The sequence below is a fragment of the Pezoporus wallicus genome, unplaced genomic scaffold (genome assembly GCF_028554395.1).
Source record: "Pezoporus wallicus isolate ANWC-B61680 ecotype Strahan unplaced genomic scaffold, APGP_CSIRO_Pwel_v1 contig_3952, whole genome shotgun sequence".
Taxonomy (NCBI): domain Eukaryota; kingdom Metazoa; phylum Chordata; class Aves; order Psittaciformes; family Psittacidae; genus Pezoporus; species Pezoporus wallicus.
The window spans coordinates 6,869,673-6,889,891 of NW_026635034.1; the positions used below are offsets into that span (position 1 = coordinate 6,869,673).

Here is a 20,219-nt window from a genome sequence, read left to right on the forward strand (position 1 = left end):
TTATATAAAACTCTTTTCCAGAGCAAGCCTTGTTGTCATATTTATAGCAAGAATTCACTACAAGAATCATTACATATTGAAGTTCACTGAGATAGCAAGTTGAAGGCCAGGTGAATCATTCTTTTTAAGCCAAATCATTTATATAACATTTATAAATCTGTGATCTATGTATTGCAGACAGTTCTTTATTAATTAATTGTATTTGTTTTATATCTAACCTTTCACTGACTTGTCATTCGTAATACTGACCAAAACTTCTAAAAACCCTATTAAAGTGCTTATTTAATGGAAAAAAAAATATTGTAATTACAAAATATTGTAATTACCTGACAAGCTGCTGACAGATCTGACATCCTGGAAGGCATCTGTAAGAAATATTTAAAGATATGAGTAAACGGCAGGTTCAGTATTAAGAGGGGACATAATACACAACGATTCACATCACTTAATGCACTTACACAAAGATTGCTGAACAAAAGCAATCTGCAGTAAATGGAAAACTTGCTGCCCAAGTTCACCCATTTTTAACCTGGTAACTTGTCTATTTTTATTGTACATAACTACAGTATACTTGGCAACTAAAAACACATGAACATGCAAAAACTTCAGTCCTGAGACTTCAGATGGGTTTGAACCATTAATATCAGAAGCCCAGGAATATTTCTGACTGGATTATCTGCAGTACTCCAACTGAAACATTTTGCTAGATGCTGAGAAGTTACTTACAAACCAGCATTTTCTTGTACTCAAGCTATACATTGTTGAACCTGTTCTACAAATTGATCCTTCCAATACACATCTAAGTTGAACTGCTTGGGTGGGAAGGTTATTTGATCATTTCTCAGTTTCATGGACAGAAAGATATATTTGAACAAACCTTATAAAGTAGTGCCTTCATATAAAGTCTATATAAAATTTCTACCCTCTTCCATCTTAAACATGTTCCATGTTTTCCTGCTATCAATTTTCCTGACATTTAAAATTACCATAGCAGAGAAATTTATACCACCATTTTCTGTAATTTCCATAAGCAGGAGAAAACTAATTATAGTTAAGAGTTAGTACGTGAAAGCATACAAATACAGATATCACACAGTAGTCTTAAACTGTTTCCAGACTTTAAGCATAATCAGTTTTTAAATTCTGTCCCCTATAGAAATAACACTGCTATTTATCATCTACATTTTTAATACTGAACTGTAGTTTTAACTCTAACAAAGGTACCGATTAACAAAACATACCAAATATTCCTGTCTACGGCTGATTCATTTACACATCATGAACAATGGTAAGCAATTCTTAGAAACCAAAGGACAAAATCTGATGGGAAAGTTGTAAAGTCCACTGTATGCTACAAATGGGTTAAACTAAAAAGGCAAGTGTTGAAGACCATTTTGTTGCTTGTGGAAATTCTAACAGCTTCCTAATTACTTTGTTTGCATTTACAAATTTTCCATGTCCTACAATCATGGCTATAAATTCTAACAGCTTCTGATGTCACATGGTTTCAAGGAATGTGGTGAATTATTTACAATAAGTAAAATTCTACAGCATTTACTTTGTTCTTTTTCTGCCTAAAACCAAACTTAATAAAAAACTATCCTGCCCCAACAGAACAAAAGATATTTGTAACTTTGTGGAAAAGAGTGATAAAGAAGTTTCTTAAAGTTCAGAAAAAAAAAGTTTCAAATATATGAAGCTAAAAAAGAAAAAAAGCTGATCTGAAATCCCTAATGACAATAGCAAAGAGTTTGGAAAGACAAAACTGCTTTAAAATACAAATTTTGAATCTGTTTATATCTATTTGAATCTATTTTCAATTTCATTTTATTGAATCAGTGACACCAAATTCAATCATTGCACAGGAACTCCTAAATTATACCTGTAACACTTACTGATGGTAAACTCTACCAGTATCACCACTACTATCACTTACTAAAGACAGTACTTTATACAGATAAAGTAATTAGTCCAAAAATCTATTATACACTCTCTTGACAATACTGACTTTTTTAAATTTTAAAGAGCAAGAATGGAATCATTTATCATTTACCTGTGGGGGTCTTTTGAACTTGGTATAATATACACACACTCCCTCTTCGTGAAAGTATTTTCTATCCAGGATTTCTGGGACTGAAAAATACAAAGTGTAAAAGAGCTATAAAATATAAATCACAGAACTCTGCAATGAAAAATGCATTTTAAGGAAGAAGTAATTAGAGTATGAAAGGTTTTTTATTATTTAAAGATGAAGGTAATTAGCGTCTAACATAAAGAAGTTAAATTCCCATTTAATGTTTTGCTGTCTCTCAAAAACCAACAAAACCATATGACGCTATAAAAGTATCTCACTGATTAAAAGTAGAAACATCATTATTTAAGTTACACATAAACCTCTTAAAATCCAAAACAGTATTTTTCAACGTTAACATTTAAATGACAAAAATCTGCAATATACAAATAAAGATGTAAAATCAGTTAAAATTTTTAAAAATTGACTGCACTACACTGAGATCACAGTAATTTCATCTATTTACCTCTTTAATAAGTAAAATCTTCATCTTGAAATTGCTGCTAGGGAAGTTTTCTTAACAACATGGGCAACCTTTTCTAGTAGCAATAAATAGGTCATAACCTCTGCTCTCCATCAGGAAACTTTCAATTTCCATAAACAAGTCTAATTAGAATCTCTACACTGTGTTTTAAGCTGAAACTTGAAAGATGTTCCAAAACATGAAATTAAGGATGTTTACTTCTTCAAATGCTTACTTATGCGAATAGCTGGATATAATTTCATTTCAGTTGCTTTAAACAACCACTAACATCTGATACAATAATTTCAGGATTACATGCTAAACAATATCATAATGCACAACACCTGTGTCACATTTCAGCAATACACTGGTAAAGCAACTCAGATATGATTTTTAATAATTAAAATTACAAAAAAATCTTGGAATGCTAATTTACACCTTGTGTAATATTGCTTTAAATCCTTATTAATATTACAGGAAAATTTAGTTGTTGCTAACACCACATCCTGTTCTACGTTTACATTTTACCTTTAGAAAAGTCTGAGAAATTTCATACCTGTTATATTTTACAAGGCGGGGGGAAAAAGCTATCTGAAGAGAGGTCTGTGGAAGCTATGAAGAAATCATGATCATTTATTTTTGCAGATCTACTCTAACAAAAGATTCGGTAAAAATGGATGGGTTTTCACTCATTGCAATTTCAAAATCAGTTTAAGATAATACAGAAATTTTTTTACAAGAAAGTAGCAGCTACTTTTAATACAGGTCCCTGGAAAACTGCTCCTTAACTGCCCACCCTCTTTCAAAACCTTTCCCAGACTCAGCAGATCTTTCCTACATTATTCATCATGATCTCCCTCCAGTATTTTTAGTGAACTTTGACTATGAATCTGACAAGACATCAACAAACTGCTGCTTCAGTTTGCATCTTCACATTAAGACAGCCACCAGACTATTCCAAAGAGGATGGAAAGCTGCAGAGGACAGATGCTTCCCAAGAGAGAAAGAAGGGTAGGAGAAAGGTAGGTGCACAACCCACAGGGAAGAATGGTGGGGAAGAGGAGCTATAAACAACAAAATCAGCACTCACACCATATATTTTATATTTAAATTAGTATTTTAAACACCTGAAATAAATAGCCAAAGCCATTGCTTGCTGCTGCCCTACCTCCTTCCCCTACACATAGGGCAGAATACCATTGCAAAGGGGACAAAAAGGCTGAGCAAGAGAAAAGTAGGATATTGGATGTTATATGCAAACACAGTATTATAAATTCTTTCCCTCTTTTCTTTTTTTTGGTGGGGTTTTGGGGTTGGTTTGGATTTTTTTCTTCCTTCTTCTTTGGAGCAGAAGATTGGAAGTGAGTGAATCTAAAGAGACTTGTGAAAGAGAAGATCTCTTCTGCTGTCGTCAAAATTCTTCTCTAAACTTGTAGTCCTCAGGTAAGAATAAAGCAGCACATCACTTTAATTGAAGATCAGCAGTGTTATAAAAATAACCTTGATATACGTGTATGTATACATTGTTATACGTATAACATGCTACACATAAAAATACACATGTACTCAGTAGTCCAAATTTTTTAACTTCTTCCTCGCCTAGTATTTTTTTAGCACTACTAAGCCTTAGCCTTTGTGACACAAATCTCAGTTCTAGAAGCTGCTTTCTGCTTAGCTGAGTGTCCTCACTGTTTACCTGGGTATGTATTTTTATACTTCATTTTCTAAGACTGAGGTCCAGCATAGATCATTACTTTAACATTGCAGTAGTTTAAGCTTACATATGAACTTTACAGATCCTCCAGAATATAAAAAGATGAAGAAGAGTAATTTAATATTTAAAAGTTTTAGCCAGCTGGCTAAAACCATACCTTGAAGCAAGCTATCACAGGCATAACATCCTAGATACTGAAATCTGAAGTATATAAACCATAAATAATTGCATCAATTGCTCCATGCAATGTTGTTTTGTGGTGATCAAAGCTGAGGACTCTGAGGACAAGCGTCACTAGCTCAAAATGTGCACAACCACTTTTCATAATAAACGGATCTGAAAATTACAAGAAAAGAGCCCAAACTTGATCTGAAAATTAAAACAAAAAACCCCAAATTGATTAATTTTTATCTTAAAGAATGTTCAGTTCTAACCAAAGATTTCTCTCTATTCTTCAACAGTCAACATATTTTCAGTAAAACATGGGTACAGATATACTATTTACACGGAGGAGGCTGTACGTTATTAAAACATACTTGGATTTTTTCATTTGGTAAAATTAGACTCTGTCCAGAAGCACTGCTGCACACTGATTAGTCTTTGTTGCTAGAGATTTTATGCAGAACTTGCAAATTAGAGTCTTGTTTTCAGCTGAGGAGAAAAAAAAAAAAAATAAAAAAAATAAAAAAAGCAATCCAAGAGGAGAGCAGAGTAAGTGAGAGAAGTTTCCAACATTTCCCATAAACAGGTAAAGGTCACATTTCAAAGGAAGAACTGACACACAGTATTGCCTTCCTGGTAAGTAAGAACTATTATTACATAATGTTCCTGTGATGACGAGAAAAAGGAAGACAACATGAGAACACTGAAAATAACTTCGTTGCAGCAATTACCTTTAAGAAATACTTCCTTATTAGCTAAACATTAACTTCAAATAGGAGACCAAGACAGTGGTCAAAAAATCAATACACAGCTTATCAGGCTGTGCTCGAAAACTTGCCTACTCTCATTAAAGTTTTTTTAATCATCTCTAAAGCATACACAACTGCACCTCTTCAACTCTGCTTCCAATAATCGGGCCACTTCTGCTAAGTGGAGCAATCTGGTTTGCTAGTGCATTTTAGGACGTGTACATGATGGTTACAGGCAATTACCGGTCAGGAGCTCTCAATACGCTGCTCACTGAGACAAAAAGGTTAGGGGTGGGGGAAGGAGGAAGAAACTATAAACCCTCCCCCCCAAACATACAGTCAGATTTTAGCAAAACACACAAGTAGGATCAACCATTTCCTTTATCTGTTTTCAAACTTGCACCTTAAGGAAAAAACAAACCCTCACCTTTCCAGATTTTCTCCTGCGCATTTCAAATCTCGCAAGCTAAATATAACTTAAGACTTACAAGCGAAATGTTAATGCAATTAATATTACTCTGAACTACCTTCACTATCCTACAGGTGAGTTGTCTAAGAAACTGTCACCACATTAAGACCTCTTAGCAGTCAGTGCTGGCAGGATCTTATTTGCACACCAAAAAACCCCGTTGACTTTTATTTTCCTAGAAGTTGTGCTACTGTAGCTACTAACTCCTAGTCCCCAGTAGGTCAACATGGCTTTTGCTCAGTCTTTAAGCTGCAGAGGGTTATACAAGATGATACTTCATTGTGGTTGTACTGATTCCTGAGCAGACAAAAGCGTGTCTTTCAGTACTTCTCAGAGAGCTTCAAGAAACAAAAAAGCACACAGATCTGATTCACTAAAGCTAGAAGACATATACTCACCCTGGGATCATGATTAAAGGAAATACTTTGAACTATTTCCAATAAGTAAGTCCTTTCATAACAGTTTCATAAGTGCTGAAATAATTATAATCTCTATTTGAAACAAAACTTACACAAGTATTTGCTGAACTGGAAACTCAAGACAATGTGCCCAACCACAGCATTTCCGATCTTTACAAGTAGGTAAATACCAAAATAATCCCACAGCCTTTCAAGTGTACCTGCTCAAGATGCAAGGAATTCCTTATGTTATCTTCACTGAAATTCATGATGAACATTTTTAACAAGTCTTCTTGTAGAATGAAACTTTTAATAGTAATAACTATAATTTAAGGGTTTGTAGATAGCAGGTTACAAGTGAAAAGAAGCAAAGTACAGTACGAAATCAGGTCTCAGAACAAAAACCCAACCAACCACCTACCACTCTTCCCCCTTCAACTCACATGAAAAGCATTTATAAGAGCTTCTCATTCAACATATTAAAATAAGATGCCTAAGTTCTAGCAACTGATGCACAATGGCATAGCAAAGCCTTATCAAACTATTGTGAAAATCTCCCAGTTTCTCCAGCCAGTTTGGTCTGAATTATTTTCTGTATAGAAAGGAAGCCTTCCTTACTGGCAGGATCTCAAAATGACTTGCATGACCTTCAATAAGCACATATACGGTGTACAGCTGACAATCATGAATCTGTTCATGTACAAAAGGATATCAGTTTATTCTTTCTAGTCATTTGCAATACTGTATACTGTTGAGGCTATTAAGTTATAGAATATTTGTTACAAAACTAAAATTTAACTCATCCCAAATATATCACTCTCAAACCTGCAACACTGCGTACCAACCACGCTGTTCTACTGACAATTTTTCTATAAAGGTGGCCAGCTGAATCAGGAAATTGACCTGGATTTAAAAAGAATAATATTCCAAACTGTGGCTTTTGTGAAAGACTGATAGTAGAGTTTTCAATTACTGATTACATAGACCTCAGTTTCAAATTTAGAAGTCATATCACTTTCTACAGCATCTCATATTTCATCTTTCAAACCTTTGCTTACACCATATGGCAGTTCAACACATGCAAGAGGAAAAAAACCTTCCAGTTTTATTTGTCCTTTATTTAAAAATAGACTCTATATTCTTTCCCCACCACCTCCTATTTTCCAGAAAGCTTAAGTTTCCAGGGCAAATGAAAATATATGGAAAGTTGCAGCAAGCCTGAAAACAAGAAGATACAGTGGAAACTGTCTGCAGCAGGAATAGCCAGGCTAGCTCTGCTGTAGAGCAGCCCTATGTCTAGGTCACTTACAGCCAACAAGATAAATTTCAAAACACTTCCAAGAGACATTCTGTACTAAGAACGTCCTCTAGCTTGTCTAGTCAAGGAAATGTTCACTGACAAGTTATGGCTTCTTATGTAACTATACTGCACACACTCTTTTCAGGATTTACAAGAGGATCTCTTTATCTAAGAAGCCCACTCCATTAGCCAAACACGTGCTGTGGGGCTGAACTGTGATCCCTGTTCAGCCAGCTAACCCCCAGCTGAGCACTGGGTGCCCCCAGCTAGAGCTGAGAGGCAGAAACTCCAGGCAAACTATTACCACTTTTATACTCAATGCATCAAATAAAACCAAATAAAGCCCAAAGGCCTGATCAATGTGATACCAAATTAAGTGAATTCTTTACTGTAGTTCTTTACTGTTAGGGTGGTGAGGCACTGGAATGGGTTGCCCAGGGAAGCTGTGAATGTTCCATCGCTGGCAGTGTTCAAGGTCAGGTTGGAGAGAGCCTTGGGTGACATGGTTTAGTGGGAGGTGTCCCTGCCCATGGCAGGGGGGCTGGAACTAGATGATCTTAAGGTCCTTTCCAACCCTAACTATTCTATGATTCTATGAATACATATCAAGTAGTTTAGGATTCATAAAACCTCTTGTGGGAAGAGGTGCCATAAATAAAATACATGCTAGCTCTCGCTGCAAAGATTTCCAGCAGAGGCTTTGAATCACAGGCATTAAGAACCATGCTCTAGGCAAAGTACCTGGACTTATTCTTAGTACAAAATAACTGAATGATACTGAAAATGTACATCCCAGGATGAGTTAAGTAACGGGGTGGTAAATTATGTAGACAGTTATGCCTACATTTCCCAAAGAAAATGACTCAAATTTTGTATTAAAAATGCTAGAAAAGCACAGCTCAGTTCCTCAAGGAACATTTATCAGAACTTCAGCTAACTTTAAGTAAATAAGCAGACGGGAGGGAAAAAGAAGGGTCGGCAGTTCAATGCCATGTATTTGCTAATATTTGTTTTAAACTCTTGGTTCCAGGAAACCCCAGACACTCAATTTACTTGCTTTCCTTGCAATTTAAAATTACATACCTCTATAATTACTGTTTGGGGTTGTTGTTTTTTTTTTTTGTTTTGTTTTAAAGGGGAGCGTGAGTAAAGAAAGCATTTAGCCAGCTAGTAATATGAACTATATTTAAAAGACTCTCTGCTGAAGAATAACAGTGCTGTCTGTCCAGAGAATACACAACACACAAAAAGCCTTCAAGATTTGTTCTTGAATCAGTAAGTCGAACACCAGTCAATCTTACCATTTTGTTTTAAAGTAACTTCTATAGAAAGTATGAATATGTGCAATACTAGAAAGACAAAAAGGTCCAACTTACCACAAAGCTAAACGATATTTATACAGAGTGCTTTCATGTATCCCTGTGAAGTATGTCACTCTGAATTAAAAGGATTATGCATTCACCTTCAATTGGTGTTTAATTCACTACAAATGAAAATTTTTGCAAGGGTATTTTACCTGCTGTACACATCAGGATTATTTCGTTATTGTTTGGAAACAACTACCAGCGTCATCTACAAGAAAAAAATCATTCATTTACTTCTTCCCAAAGCCCTTGAGGCACTTATTGTAACAGAACCTGACTGGCTGAGGCAGACAGATCCATCGTGCAACGAAAGGTGTCTCTGCTATGTTGAAGATCCTGTTCTGAGCAGAACGGTTCACCTGGCTTCACTTGGCTCATAAGAAACTGAACAGCTCTAGTTTTCTGGGTTGAAAGACCTCTCTCATGAAACTACTGCTACAGTCTTGAAAATACATTGCTCAAGAGGAAGCAGGGAATTTAAAAAGGCAGTCAGAGAAAGCCTTCTGTCCATTCTCATGTACACAGGATCAGACCTCAAAGGAGCCAGCGAGCAAAGATATGACTCTTCGTATCAATGGCTCCCTTAGTGCTGAAAACAAACCTTCAACAATCCTATTCTTCATTAAACAGTTCAGGAGATTTGCTTCAAACAGTTTTCACAGCAATCCAGGTCTCTAACAGAGTAGCTATTGTTTCATCAAGTTCTTCTCTGACGTAAAGCAGGCACCACAGAATTTACCACATCCACATGCAGTTCTGGATGCAAAGAGCACTTTGGATTTGTCAAAAGAGATTTTTATAGCTCTCCCAAACTTGACTAAAATGACTTCAGTGTGCTGCTTTGAGAATAGGCTGCTTCTGTGAGACTTTTTTCACCGTAAAATCACGAAGTACAAAATCAACTTGGCTGGGGATTATTTTGTGTATGTGAATTCATTTAATTGGGAAAAACAAATTCATATGCAGAACTTCACACTGTCAAGTCATTATTTTTAATCCTGATGCATCAGAATAAAACCCACAGAACTAATATTGTTTGGACATTTTTCTTACATTCGAACTCAATCCACTTTACCAACATGACTGGGAAAGTTATCTTCTAACTGCAATGCAGGTCTTTCAGTGGGAAATTCAGAGCAGATCCAGCATATTTTTAAATACATGTTTAAAAATGGCTGGTTTAACACCCATGTGAAGGTGCATGCTGTTCTGCAGCTAGACTAGTCATAAAATTACTCTTTTCAGAAAGTATTAAGACTTTAAATGCATAACCATCCATGAAATCCTTAAAAACAAAACAAACCAAAATATACCTAGAAAATATCTCACAACTGATCCTACAGTTCAAGGTATCTCAAGTCACAATGGAATAAAGCATCAGTTGATTTCCGAAGACCCACGCACACTGGTGTCATTCCAAAATGGCGCTCTCTCAGCTGAGGTAACAACCACCTTTAGAGTTAAATGTCCAATTGTAACAGATACAGTAATTAAATAAACCTGCCAAAACCAGACTCTCCAAGAGCGCACAGCAGATGGCACGCTGTTGCTGAACATGCCTTTGGGAAAGGAAGGGGGAGACGAGTAAAATACCTATTTTAATTTTTATTTCCCAATTTTCATCAACAGAATTTGGAATTTTGGTTGGAAAAAGAAAACAGCAAAAGGTAAATCCATTTCCCTGCTACAAACTGAAGTAAATTGATGTCAAAATAGTTTATATATGCAATCCTCTTGGCTAATGAAATACCCAGCTAAAAAAATTTTAGCCCTTCTAAGGAATCTATAAATGATTTTCTGTGAGCTCCTAAACCCATTCACACTTCAATGCATTCAAGTATTTCAAAACATATACCAAAGGTACAATCTAGAAGCATCAAACCACTGAGTTTTCAAAGGAGATAAAAAATTCTTTACCCCTTATAACCCTGGATGAAAGAAAAAGGATAGAAAGAGAGCATGTGAGAGTAACTGCAAGGAAAATACAGCTACAGCTTTTCAACCAGCATTTTTAACTCTAAAGCCTACTTTGTTCAAAAGAGAGATTCCAAAAAAACACATGACAGAAGTACATTGGAGCATTTTCAAACCGGTCATACACTGCCTGCTTCTTTGTGACAGGGTCCCTCATTCAAAACCCATTTTTAACTATGTCGAGTCACCCATACACGACCAATCCCAAATCTCCTACGTTTTTAAACACAGTCTACTTTTCCTTCCTTATCTACAGTGATATGATTGTATAGTCTGCATCCTCGTCACCTCCCTCAGCACCAATGATTTAGCTGCAGTCTGGAATCGTTCTAACCTTACTGTTGGTGCAGATTGCAAGCCTACACACTCGCTTAAATAAGACCAGGAGGAAGGTAGAGTCAGCATACCTACTCACCAACATGCAATTGAAATTATGTCAAGTCTTTTTAAGTAGGTCAAATAATTTCTGTGGGTATCAAGGATGGCTACTCTTCCTGGTCCTTTCTGCAAGGACTAATGGGACACACTGTGCACAGCTGCTAAAACCTCTGCACTTCCTGGCTCACCAGATTTACTCTACATGAAAGAATTAGCTCAGTTCATAGCCCACATTTCTGACAAGTGCTGTGTTTACCTTGCATGTGCCACACAGGGTGTATGAACAGAAAATCCTGCAAGTCCGAGTTTATTTTTGGAAGGAATAAGGGTCGGGGCATATTTTCATTTACATTATTCATTTACATTGTTTATTATATTTACATTGTTTATGTAAAACAATTCACATACCCTGGATCTGTTGGCTGTCTTCCCCAAGCAACTTCCAGTCCCCTCCCCATCATGTAGGAAATATAGGCAGTGGTGGCCACCTCTGGAAATACAGCAGTAGGAAAGGGCTCCTGCAACAAGCTAAATAATTAATTCTTCCCTTGATTTGAGTCCGATTTGTTTCCAGATGAAAAAAAAGTTCAGCTCTGGAAGCCACTATGCATAGACAGCATACAGGCTGCAAGCTCACTTCACCTAGTGCAAAGGATATGTTTCAGCATTATTTGAGCTGCAAATTTGAAGAAGGTCCTCCCTTTTTGGTTCATGAAGTGCATGAACATCTGATTAATGCATTACGTGCTGAAGCATATTACGACTACAAGAGCAAGTTGGAAGAATAGATGTCGTTCATCTTGCTCTACCACTTTCTTAGCCTGTTCCATTTACAGATCTGACTTATTTTTAATGTTGTACAAAGAAAGGTACTTCTCTATCATCATAGCAAAGATTTTGGTGCCTGCTGACTTAAGGAGGCTATTATTAACTCACTACAGCAATGGAAAGTTGTTATCACTGAGGGATTCTTGACATACCTAGCCTCAGACAACCCTTTGAATATCTTAAAAAAAAACCCCACACCCATAACCAGAAGCCTTATGCACATATTTAAATTATTACGGATCAATTATATTTCCCTGAATAGCATGGGTGAGAGAAGAGCAAGAGAACATACTAGTGGGCATGTGAAATAGGTGACAGCACCAGACCACTGCTAAGGATGATGAAATTTCACGTAACACCTTCAGACACAGTATCAGGGAAATCCAATTCATTTTTACAGCCAAAACTACTAACATTAGGAAACACACAAAAAACCACCTGAAACAGATTTGGCACTCTGTTCACTTTAACAGTGATTATCAAAAAAATCAATCATTCTGTACATTTAACAACTCAGAGCAGAAAATTAGTATTAGGTTGGTTCCAATCTAGCATTAAAATATCAGCATTGGACCTGAAGTGTGAGGGAGACAAAAATCAGTCATACAATGCCTGAACTGCCTTCACTTCCTTGGTAAGGGGATCAGAGGATGTGATGGCGTACGTTCTCTGAACTCCTATTCTCTCTCTTCTTCCTGCCTGTACACCTATGCACACCAATGTAACAGTATTTGCCAGCTGCAGTGGGGGAAGAGAACATTTTGGTCAACTCAGTGACTAGAGTCCTTTGGAAATAAGAATAGTATGGAGAAAGCAGGAGGTGCTGGGAGAAAAACAAAACAAACCAAGAATTTGCTATAACAATTTTTCAATTGCTACCAAGAACTTTACTACAGCAAAATTTCCTACTATAGAATTACAAAGACTTAAGCATTTTTAAATTCAGCTCACTAACAAAGACGTACTGGATACAGTTACACTTCCATTGCCTGTCATGACAGAGAACTAGCTCTCCTAACAGAGCTGGCTAGGGTGCATACTGACTACAGCCCTCACCTAGGGGCGTTAAGTAGCTTGACAGCATTCTCAAGACATACATATACCTAAACTGTTATCAGGAGATACAGTTCCTTGCTAAAACTATTGAAGTAGTTTCTGTTTACTCTAGAAAAGTGCAAAGAAGAAACTTAACTGGACTTATTTAGGCACATGTGAAATAAGCTAATTACTGTCTGAAATAATATATAATGCTTAATTAGGCATAATTCTTAAAAATTTCCACCCTCTGTTTTTGAGGAAAATAAACAATTATTCGAGCTCTCTTATTTTACTGATTTCTCCTAGGGCTAGTCTTAGGTAAAAACTGAGGTCTCTGTCCCAACATCATACCAACTGCTGAAATATTCTTTCACACTGATTTTCCCATTAGCAAAAAAAGATACATTCCAAATGCCTATTCACAAGTGATAGCACAATGCAGTAACACAGGTAGCCCCCTAGGATGTCTCAATCTTTTCTCTTAATTTGTGTTTATTGCACAGGGATGTAAGTATCCCCTACTTAAGCAGATCAGCTCTCTTATCAACTGTTGATGTATAATTGCAGGTTACCCACATAACTGAACTACCTGCAATGCATCCATGTTAAATACCTCAAGCTTTAAAATAACTCAGAAATTATTTCTAAAAATCACGGAGTTAAAATAACCTTTTTTTTTTTTTGTGGGACAGGAGAAGCAACAATTAGTTGCTTTGATTGAAATGACATTGAGAGATCACAACACTTTGTAAATGTTTTCTGTTTATTATCATTTCCTCCAGCAGATTCACTTCCAGTAAAATTGACCAATGCCAAGAGGTACATAGCACAAAGGCCTGCCTAAGCTGTGCTGGACTTAGACCCTGGCCTCCTCTCTGGCCTACTGGGGCAAAGAAGTGAAGACAGGCTACCATTTTAGAGAAATTAAAGACAACAGTACAGAGGCAGAAGTCCTCGCAAAAGCAAAACCAAAATACATGGGGGAAATTATTTGCTTTAACAGACGCAATTCTTCAGATTTTACAGTGAGAGTGGAGGCAGAGAAGACAAGCTGAGCAAGTTACCACTATGCCCTTGCACCCATTCTCCTGCTATTTCCCTTCCACTAGCAGTTGTGCACCAGCCCTTTAAGGAGTTGACTGTGCTTCCTAAACCAGCACAACATTATTTCCAGGAAAAAAAAAAAAAAAAAGAAGCAGGTAGCTTTGATGTCAGAATGAATCAATTCAGATGCAAGCTGGGCAGAAAACTAAGGCATAGGGAAGGACCACGTGGCCATGATCAGGATGGGAAAAAGGGAAGTAGGACATCCCCCTTTGGTAGCTGTTAAGATACTGGGTTAGCAAAGCAGCTGAGCTGATCTAAGCATACTGTCAAGGTACATCAAAATAATCCCTCAAAGCACACTTACTCCAGGCAACCAGGAAAATTGGATGAAGATCTGTCACACAAAAAGGCATTCTTTTTAAGCACCTGTATCCTGATGCTCAGGAAGCAAAGGAAGCTAAGATGGTATTTCTTTATTTCTTGGAGAGTTGCCAATGATGCAAGAACATGTTGCTTAAGGCCACATGTTAGGTGGGCAGATACCCTGAGTTTGAGAATAGCATCCACTCTTATCTGGCACTGATGATGGTTTTTCCCCATTCACAGTATAATTAAACCCCAACTAACTCCTAATAAATTAATTACAAAAGACTTTTTTTGTTCTACTTGTAAGGTCTTTACATTTGTCAGAAAACCCCTGAAACATCTAGTAATGACACCCAAGAGGATAATCAAAAGACTAACCTTATCTTAGCAGTGCTAATTTTTCTACATTCTCCCTGCAGAAGAAAGAGAAGAGCTGCTCTGAATACCCCTCAGTCTCCCCTGAGCAAGCCTAGGGACTCACTGCCTAATTAGCTTTTGCAAATAATCTTCCCTCTGCAAAGTCTACCTGTATTCTGCACATCATCTACATGCAAGTGACCAGGAAACTCTTTTCTACAACTGAAACCAGGATTTTTCTGGACACAGAAAAACTTCAGTCTTGCATATTTTCTACACCAGGTAGAAAACACAGGCCGGAATTTACCGTATCGTACTGTCCGACAAAGTACTATGATTATACTAGTAAGAAGTATTTCTCTGGTGGGCTACAAAACACCAAGTACAACCAGATGATGCATTCAAACAAAGACACATTTGTTAGCAGCCTTCATCAGTGCAGGACGTTCACCTGTAACACTAGCTGGCAGTCCAAAACAGGACAAGGATGATGAGTGTTTTCTGCCCTTTTTCCCTACATAAGCAACATAAGACCACATTGTTTCACTAACGCATTTGAAACAATTACAGAGAATTTAACAGTGACAAGAACCCCAGTTCTACAGTACAGAGGTAGGGTTTACACTGGAAACTGCATGCATACAAACCAGGGATTTTTTCCAACAGCTGAAAACTTAAAGAGGATTTTTCTGCCCAAGATTTATATAAAAGAAACCCAATAATAAGACGGACCAATTGCTTAATGAGGCAAAGGCATAAATCCTCATCAAGAGCATTTCTAACTTGGCACAATTTAAAAGGACAAAGGTTAGTTAAGGGGATATTTCTGCTTTTCAATGCCTCTGGCTGCAAAGCCAGTTAATGCCAGTTTGAGAGGTTAATGTCCATCCCAACCTCCAGGTCTTTGCTTAGTGTCCCTCACACGGGCCAAGGTAAGTGCTCACAGGGCAGTCAGCAGCATAACTCATGAACATTTTGAGCAGCACCGTTAAGGACTCGGTAAACTATAGCTTGTGAAATCAGGCTGAGTGAACCTCTTTCAACCAGTTCTGCATCCAGAGGCATTGCAACACCAGGCAATGCTAAGTTCCTAAAAGGTTCTCTAGGGTATTTGTCAGCTATGGTATCAGTGATTCATCACTCTTTCCTTAGTGTGAGATTACTTCCATCAGTGGGAATTCCTTCAAGATCACTCTCAAACATTTTGGCGAGAGGATCACCCTCAGATGTGCACTTTTCTAATGCCTTCAGCTGAAGTTGTATTAAACTTGCTGTTTAACAAAATTCTGCAAACCACAGCTTTGACTATACTGCAGCCAAGAAACACAGGAGAAACTGGTAAGACTTGGGTATTTAAAACATTAACTGCACCTGCTCTTGTAGATCAACTGATTTATTTTTTTTTTTGTAATTGAAGAGAAAGTTGATTAACAGTTCTGTAATTACACAACTGGTATTTTTTGGCTCCAATCATGTGTCACTTAAGCACATGCATAATTTAACCTATTCAGGTGACCGAAGTCATGCCTCACTAAATACTTACATGACCGCAGCAGCCATGGAGACAGGCTCTGAAAGGAATATGAGCCTTTGCAGACATGCTGTACCCACAAACTATTACACAGCATTAAGCTTACTACACAAAGCCAATATACATGCAATTTTAACCATGTTGTACACCATCGTGACCGTCTTTGAACCTGGCCACATGGCTGCTGTGCTGAGCTCTGTCAGGTACATTACTAGAGCACGGCTTTGCTCTCTCCTGTTGCAAAGGAACAGGTTCAGCTTCTTGATAAACAGGAAAGGGAATAGTACTAAAAAGCAAATAAGCAGCATGTTAAGAACATGAAGGAAAAAAAAAACAACCCAAAACTAGTGTTATTTTGTTATGCAAGGCAAGTTACCAGAAGTGGATCATGTGCCAACAGCAATAACTTGAAGGGAGGAATCAAACTCATCTTGATTGATGGGAGGAGTCAAACTCATCTTGATGCAGGTCAGTTCACACAGACAGAATACAGCAGAATATTTGGTAAAAAAAAGCTATCTTACATGTGGTAGCACACATTCAGAAAAGAAGGTCAAGAAAACATCCTGTGTAAACACGAATTTAGTTACAAAAGTATTCAAGCATAGCTACTACCTATCTGCAATGCAATTAGACAAGGTTTGCAAGGCAATTTGGTTTATACCTTGAAGAGGCTATAGAACCCAACCTGTGATGGCTCTGCTCTATCCACACCTGCACAGAAGGCTGTAAGACTTAGAAAACACTGGTGTAGAGTGGGAGATAAATAGAGTAACCAAACGCTACTAATACAATGTCACAAGTCAACTCTCAAGCACAACTCAGAGCAAGCTTCTAAACCAGCTTCACAGGTCATGACAAGTTTGAGGTACCACAATCCCGGTTTCCTAAGCCTCTGCACATGATCCCACCCTATGTCATACCACCACTGGTATTTACAGAGTCACATGGAGAGCTGATTCAGGGAAATGACCAACAAAAAAATTAATCCTCAAAAAAGGGAAAAGGGGAAGAAAAAAAAAAAAAGGTGATTAGATGTTTGTTCAATCTATAGCCCCAAACAGTGACTGAGTACAGAGGGAGACACAAAGACAGGCGGAACAGTGACAGCCAAAGCTTAGCAGAGTTCAGACTGCATTACAACCACACCTTTAAAGAAGAGTTTTGGCAGACGTGGGAGCAGCTAGTAAAGATATTATGGACTTGGAACATCAACCCTGACCCCTATCTTAGATTATGACCCTGCAACACACACAATTACACCTCAAGCACTTCAGGTCAGTCTTTGGAATTACACTGGCAATGAAGGAAGCAATTAACTCTATCCCAGCTGAAACCAGGACAAGTGGGAGGACATGGACTGCTAGGTGATTCTAGAAGTGCTCCAAGTCTAGAAATTTTTAAGCAATAGGTGCTTGTGAAATAGCATATTCTCAACATAGCAACTAGAAATTCATTTACAGAAGGCATAAATGTAAATTTATTTATTAAATTTAAAATTTACATTTTAGAAGTCAGGTTTGTCTGGTCCACATTTCACAAAAACTGATTATCACTTTGCAGTACGGGGAGGAGAAAAACTTTCACAGGTATTAGGGTAAGAATCATCAGCCAGGGCCACCTTGCAAAATTCCACCCAGCACAAGTAGGGGGACTACAAAGTGAAAACATTTTCTGTTCACCTCTTCGCAAAGGTGACAAGAATCAAGTAGATAAGATAAAGAAAACAAGTACCTCTTTGGGTAGAGCTAAGTGGGAAGAATGCACGGAACAAAGGCTGGTATTCAGTTGCAATAACCATTGTGTTAGAACTGACTGAGAGGTAGGAGACACTTTCCCAGGCTTTGAAGATTACAGTTATATTACGGTGAAAGACTGAACACCTGATTAAATGAATTTAGAGCTGTAACTGAGAAAATATTCTCAAGCAGGAACATATTAGTGTCCAACAGCAAAAATTCATTGCAGTCATTGCCTAAAAGGTTGTCAGTGAAAAATAAAACCAAAAAGTGAAAATTAAAAACAAATTAAAATTAGCAAACCAGAGCTTAATAGAAATATGAAAATTCTCAGAGCCTGCAGTTTGGTTTCTTTTTTAATCTCATTCGATTAGTAGTAAACAATTGCAGAATCCACTAGCACTGGGAGGCATCCACGCCAGACTTTTGGATCCATGACTAGGAAGCAAAAAGCCTGACCACCCTGCCACAGACCTTGAAATAGCTCCAAAGCTCTCCAACTCAGAAAGTGCCTTTCCAAATTGCTGGTAAGTCTAGACATTGATAAGATTCACACGTGCATAATTATCAGATGTAGACAACCTGTATGCACACATCTACCTACACTCCGAAACTGTGTATTAGCCAACTGCCAGCTTTGCAAACTACATGACAGACATTTAAACAAAACAAGTACTTCAAGTTGGACTGTATCTGAATGTAAACTGGTGATCTCCATGGACAGGTTGAAGATGAAGCAGCAATAAGGCTTCACAAGGGGTTTACAATAGCCGTTTCTGAAGTTGGATGATCTTCTAAAAACATTAGTTGTCCAACTACACACACCAGAGTCCCAACTTCAGAACAAAACTAGCCTGTAAAATTCCAATTTCACAGCTGTAGAAAATCAACAGATATGCCAGCACACGTATTACAAGCCACTCTCCTTCGACTGAAATCAAATGAAATGAAGGTGCTTTGGGATATAGTAACTCAGCAAATGCTCATTTCCCATACATACAGAATTTAAATAGTTCAGGAAATCTGACAGTAGAAAAAGCGTGAAACAGCTTGAGTTAGATGGAGTTTGTAAGAGTCTTTAGGAAAAACTATATTGCTCTTAATAACGTAAGTATTAAATAATCTGTAACTTTGATACAATTTTTAGTATTAAAAAACAAACCAAAAGCAAATGAAACCAAAACCGCAGACATTCCCAGAATAAAGTTTAGTCCAATCCTAAAACCTCAGCAACATCTTAATTTTGCTTTAGTTAAGGGGAAAAAAATATCTAACTTATAAATCAAGTTCAATCTGCTCTAATGTGCTGGCAGTTTGTTACCGTACTTCAAACACTCCTTGGCAATCAACCACTACATTTATGTTGCAGACTATTCCTGCAACATCCTCACACCATATGTTGTCAAAACATTTTCCACATGTTTCCACAAATATTCAAGTCCTTTCATAAGGCAGCAGCTTTTCAGAACTATCAGCACCGCAATCAGCAACACAGTTATTTTTCTTCCTGTATTTCCCATAGGTTTAGAACACTTTGCGCCCAATACTCAGGAAGGAAAAATAAAAAAGATACAGTTAAGTATAATAATGTTATTCACCCCAGTTTCTCTCATGTTTTTTTTTTGTATTTTATTATCCCATCAGAAGTTCACTGGCCTTTCTTTCTTATTAAGAACAGAAGGGTAACAAATTTCCTCTGCTCGCCTAACAGCAATTAGACAACCTGTGCTGTCCCTACTTCCCTGCAAGAATTATAGTGCTGGGGAGAAAAACAAACTCAAGCTGTACTGTGGTTCCCGCAAACCTGGTAGTTATAGAAAGTGGCTCACGCCCTTGCTTTAAAACAGCTCCCATCTACTTTACATGCTAGGCAAAATATAGGTGTAAAGAAGGCTGAAAAAACCTCACCACTCCTCAAAAAAAAAAAAAAATAGCATTCCCTTTGTCAGCACAACAGCTGTGATAGAGAATGGTCTCTGGAACACTTCTGCTTGGGTCTGTGGTCCCATCCAGTCAGATGCAATGGTTCAGCGTGCCAGGCAATGCTGGTTTAATGACTGGCTGCTACCAAAAAGTCTCCTGCACATCCTACCTCCTCTCCTGTGCAGCAGCACCGATGCCCAGCTAATCCTGTGCTGAGCCAGGTCAGGAAGAAAAGCTCGCCAAGAAAAAGGTTTTGGGGGTTTACATTTTCTGTTCTTTCGTTAGATTAGCTTCTCCATTACTTGAAATACAAAACCATCTACAATTCAAGTAAAAGAAAAGCTAGGC

General features: G+C 37.5%; 2 protein-coding genes across 2 annotated transcripts in view; one reads left to right on the plus strand and one right to left on the minus strand.

The window, feature by feature from the left end:
- Positions 1-20,219, plus strand: part of LOC130592441 (nicotinamide riboside kinase 2-like) — a 136,432-nt gene that overhangs the window by 58,998 nt on the left and 57,215 nt on the right. The gene's annotated exons all lie outside the window — the stretch shown is intronic.
- Positions 1-20,219, minus strand: part of TRPM7 (transient receptor potential cation channel subfamily M member 7) — a 58,690-nt gene that overhangs the window by 35,054 nt on the left and 3,417 nt on the right. The window contains exons 2-3 of the mRNA XM_057396591.1: positions 2,054-2,133; positions 327-365 (exon numbers count right to left, since the gene is read on the minus strand). Coding sequence (XP_057252574.1) covers positions 327-365; positions 2,054-2,133 — 119 coding nt within the window. The remainder of the gene's footprint in view (positions 1-326; positions 366-2,053; positions 2,134-20,219) is intronic.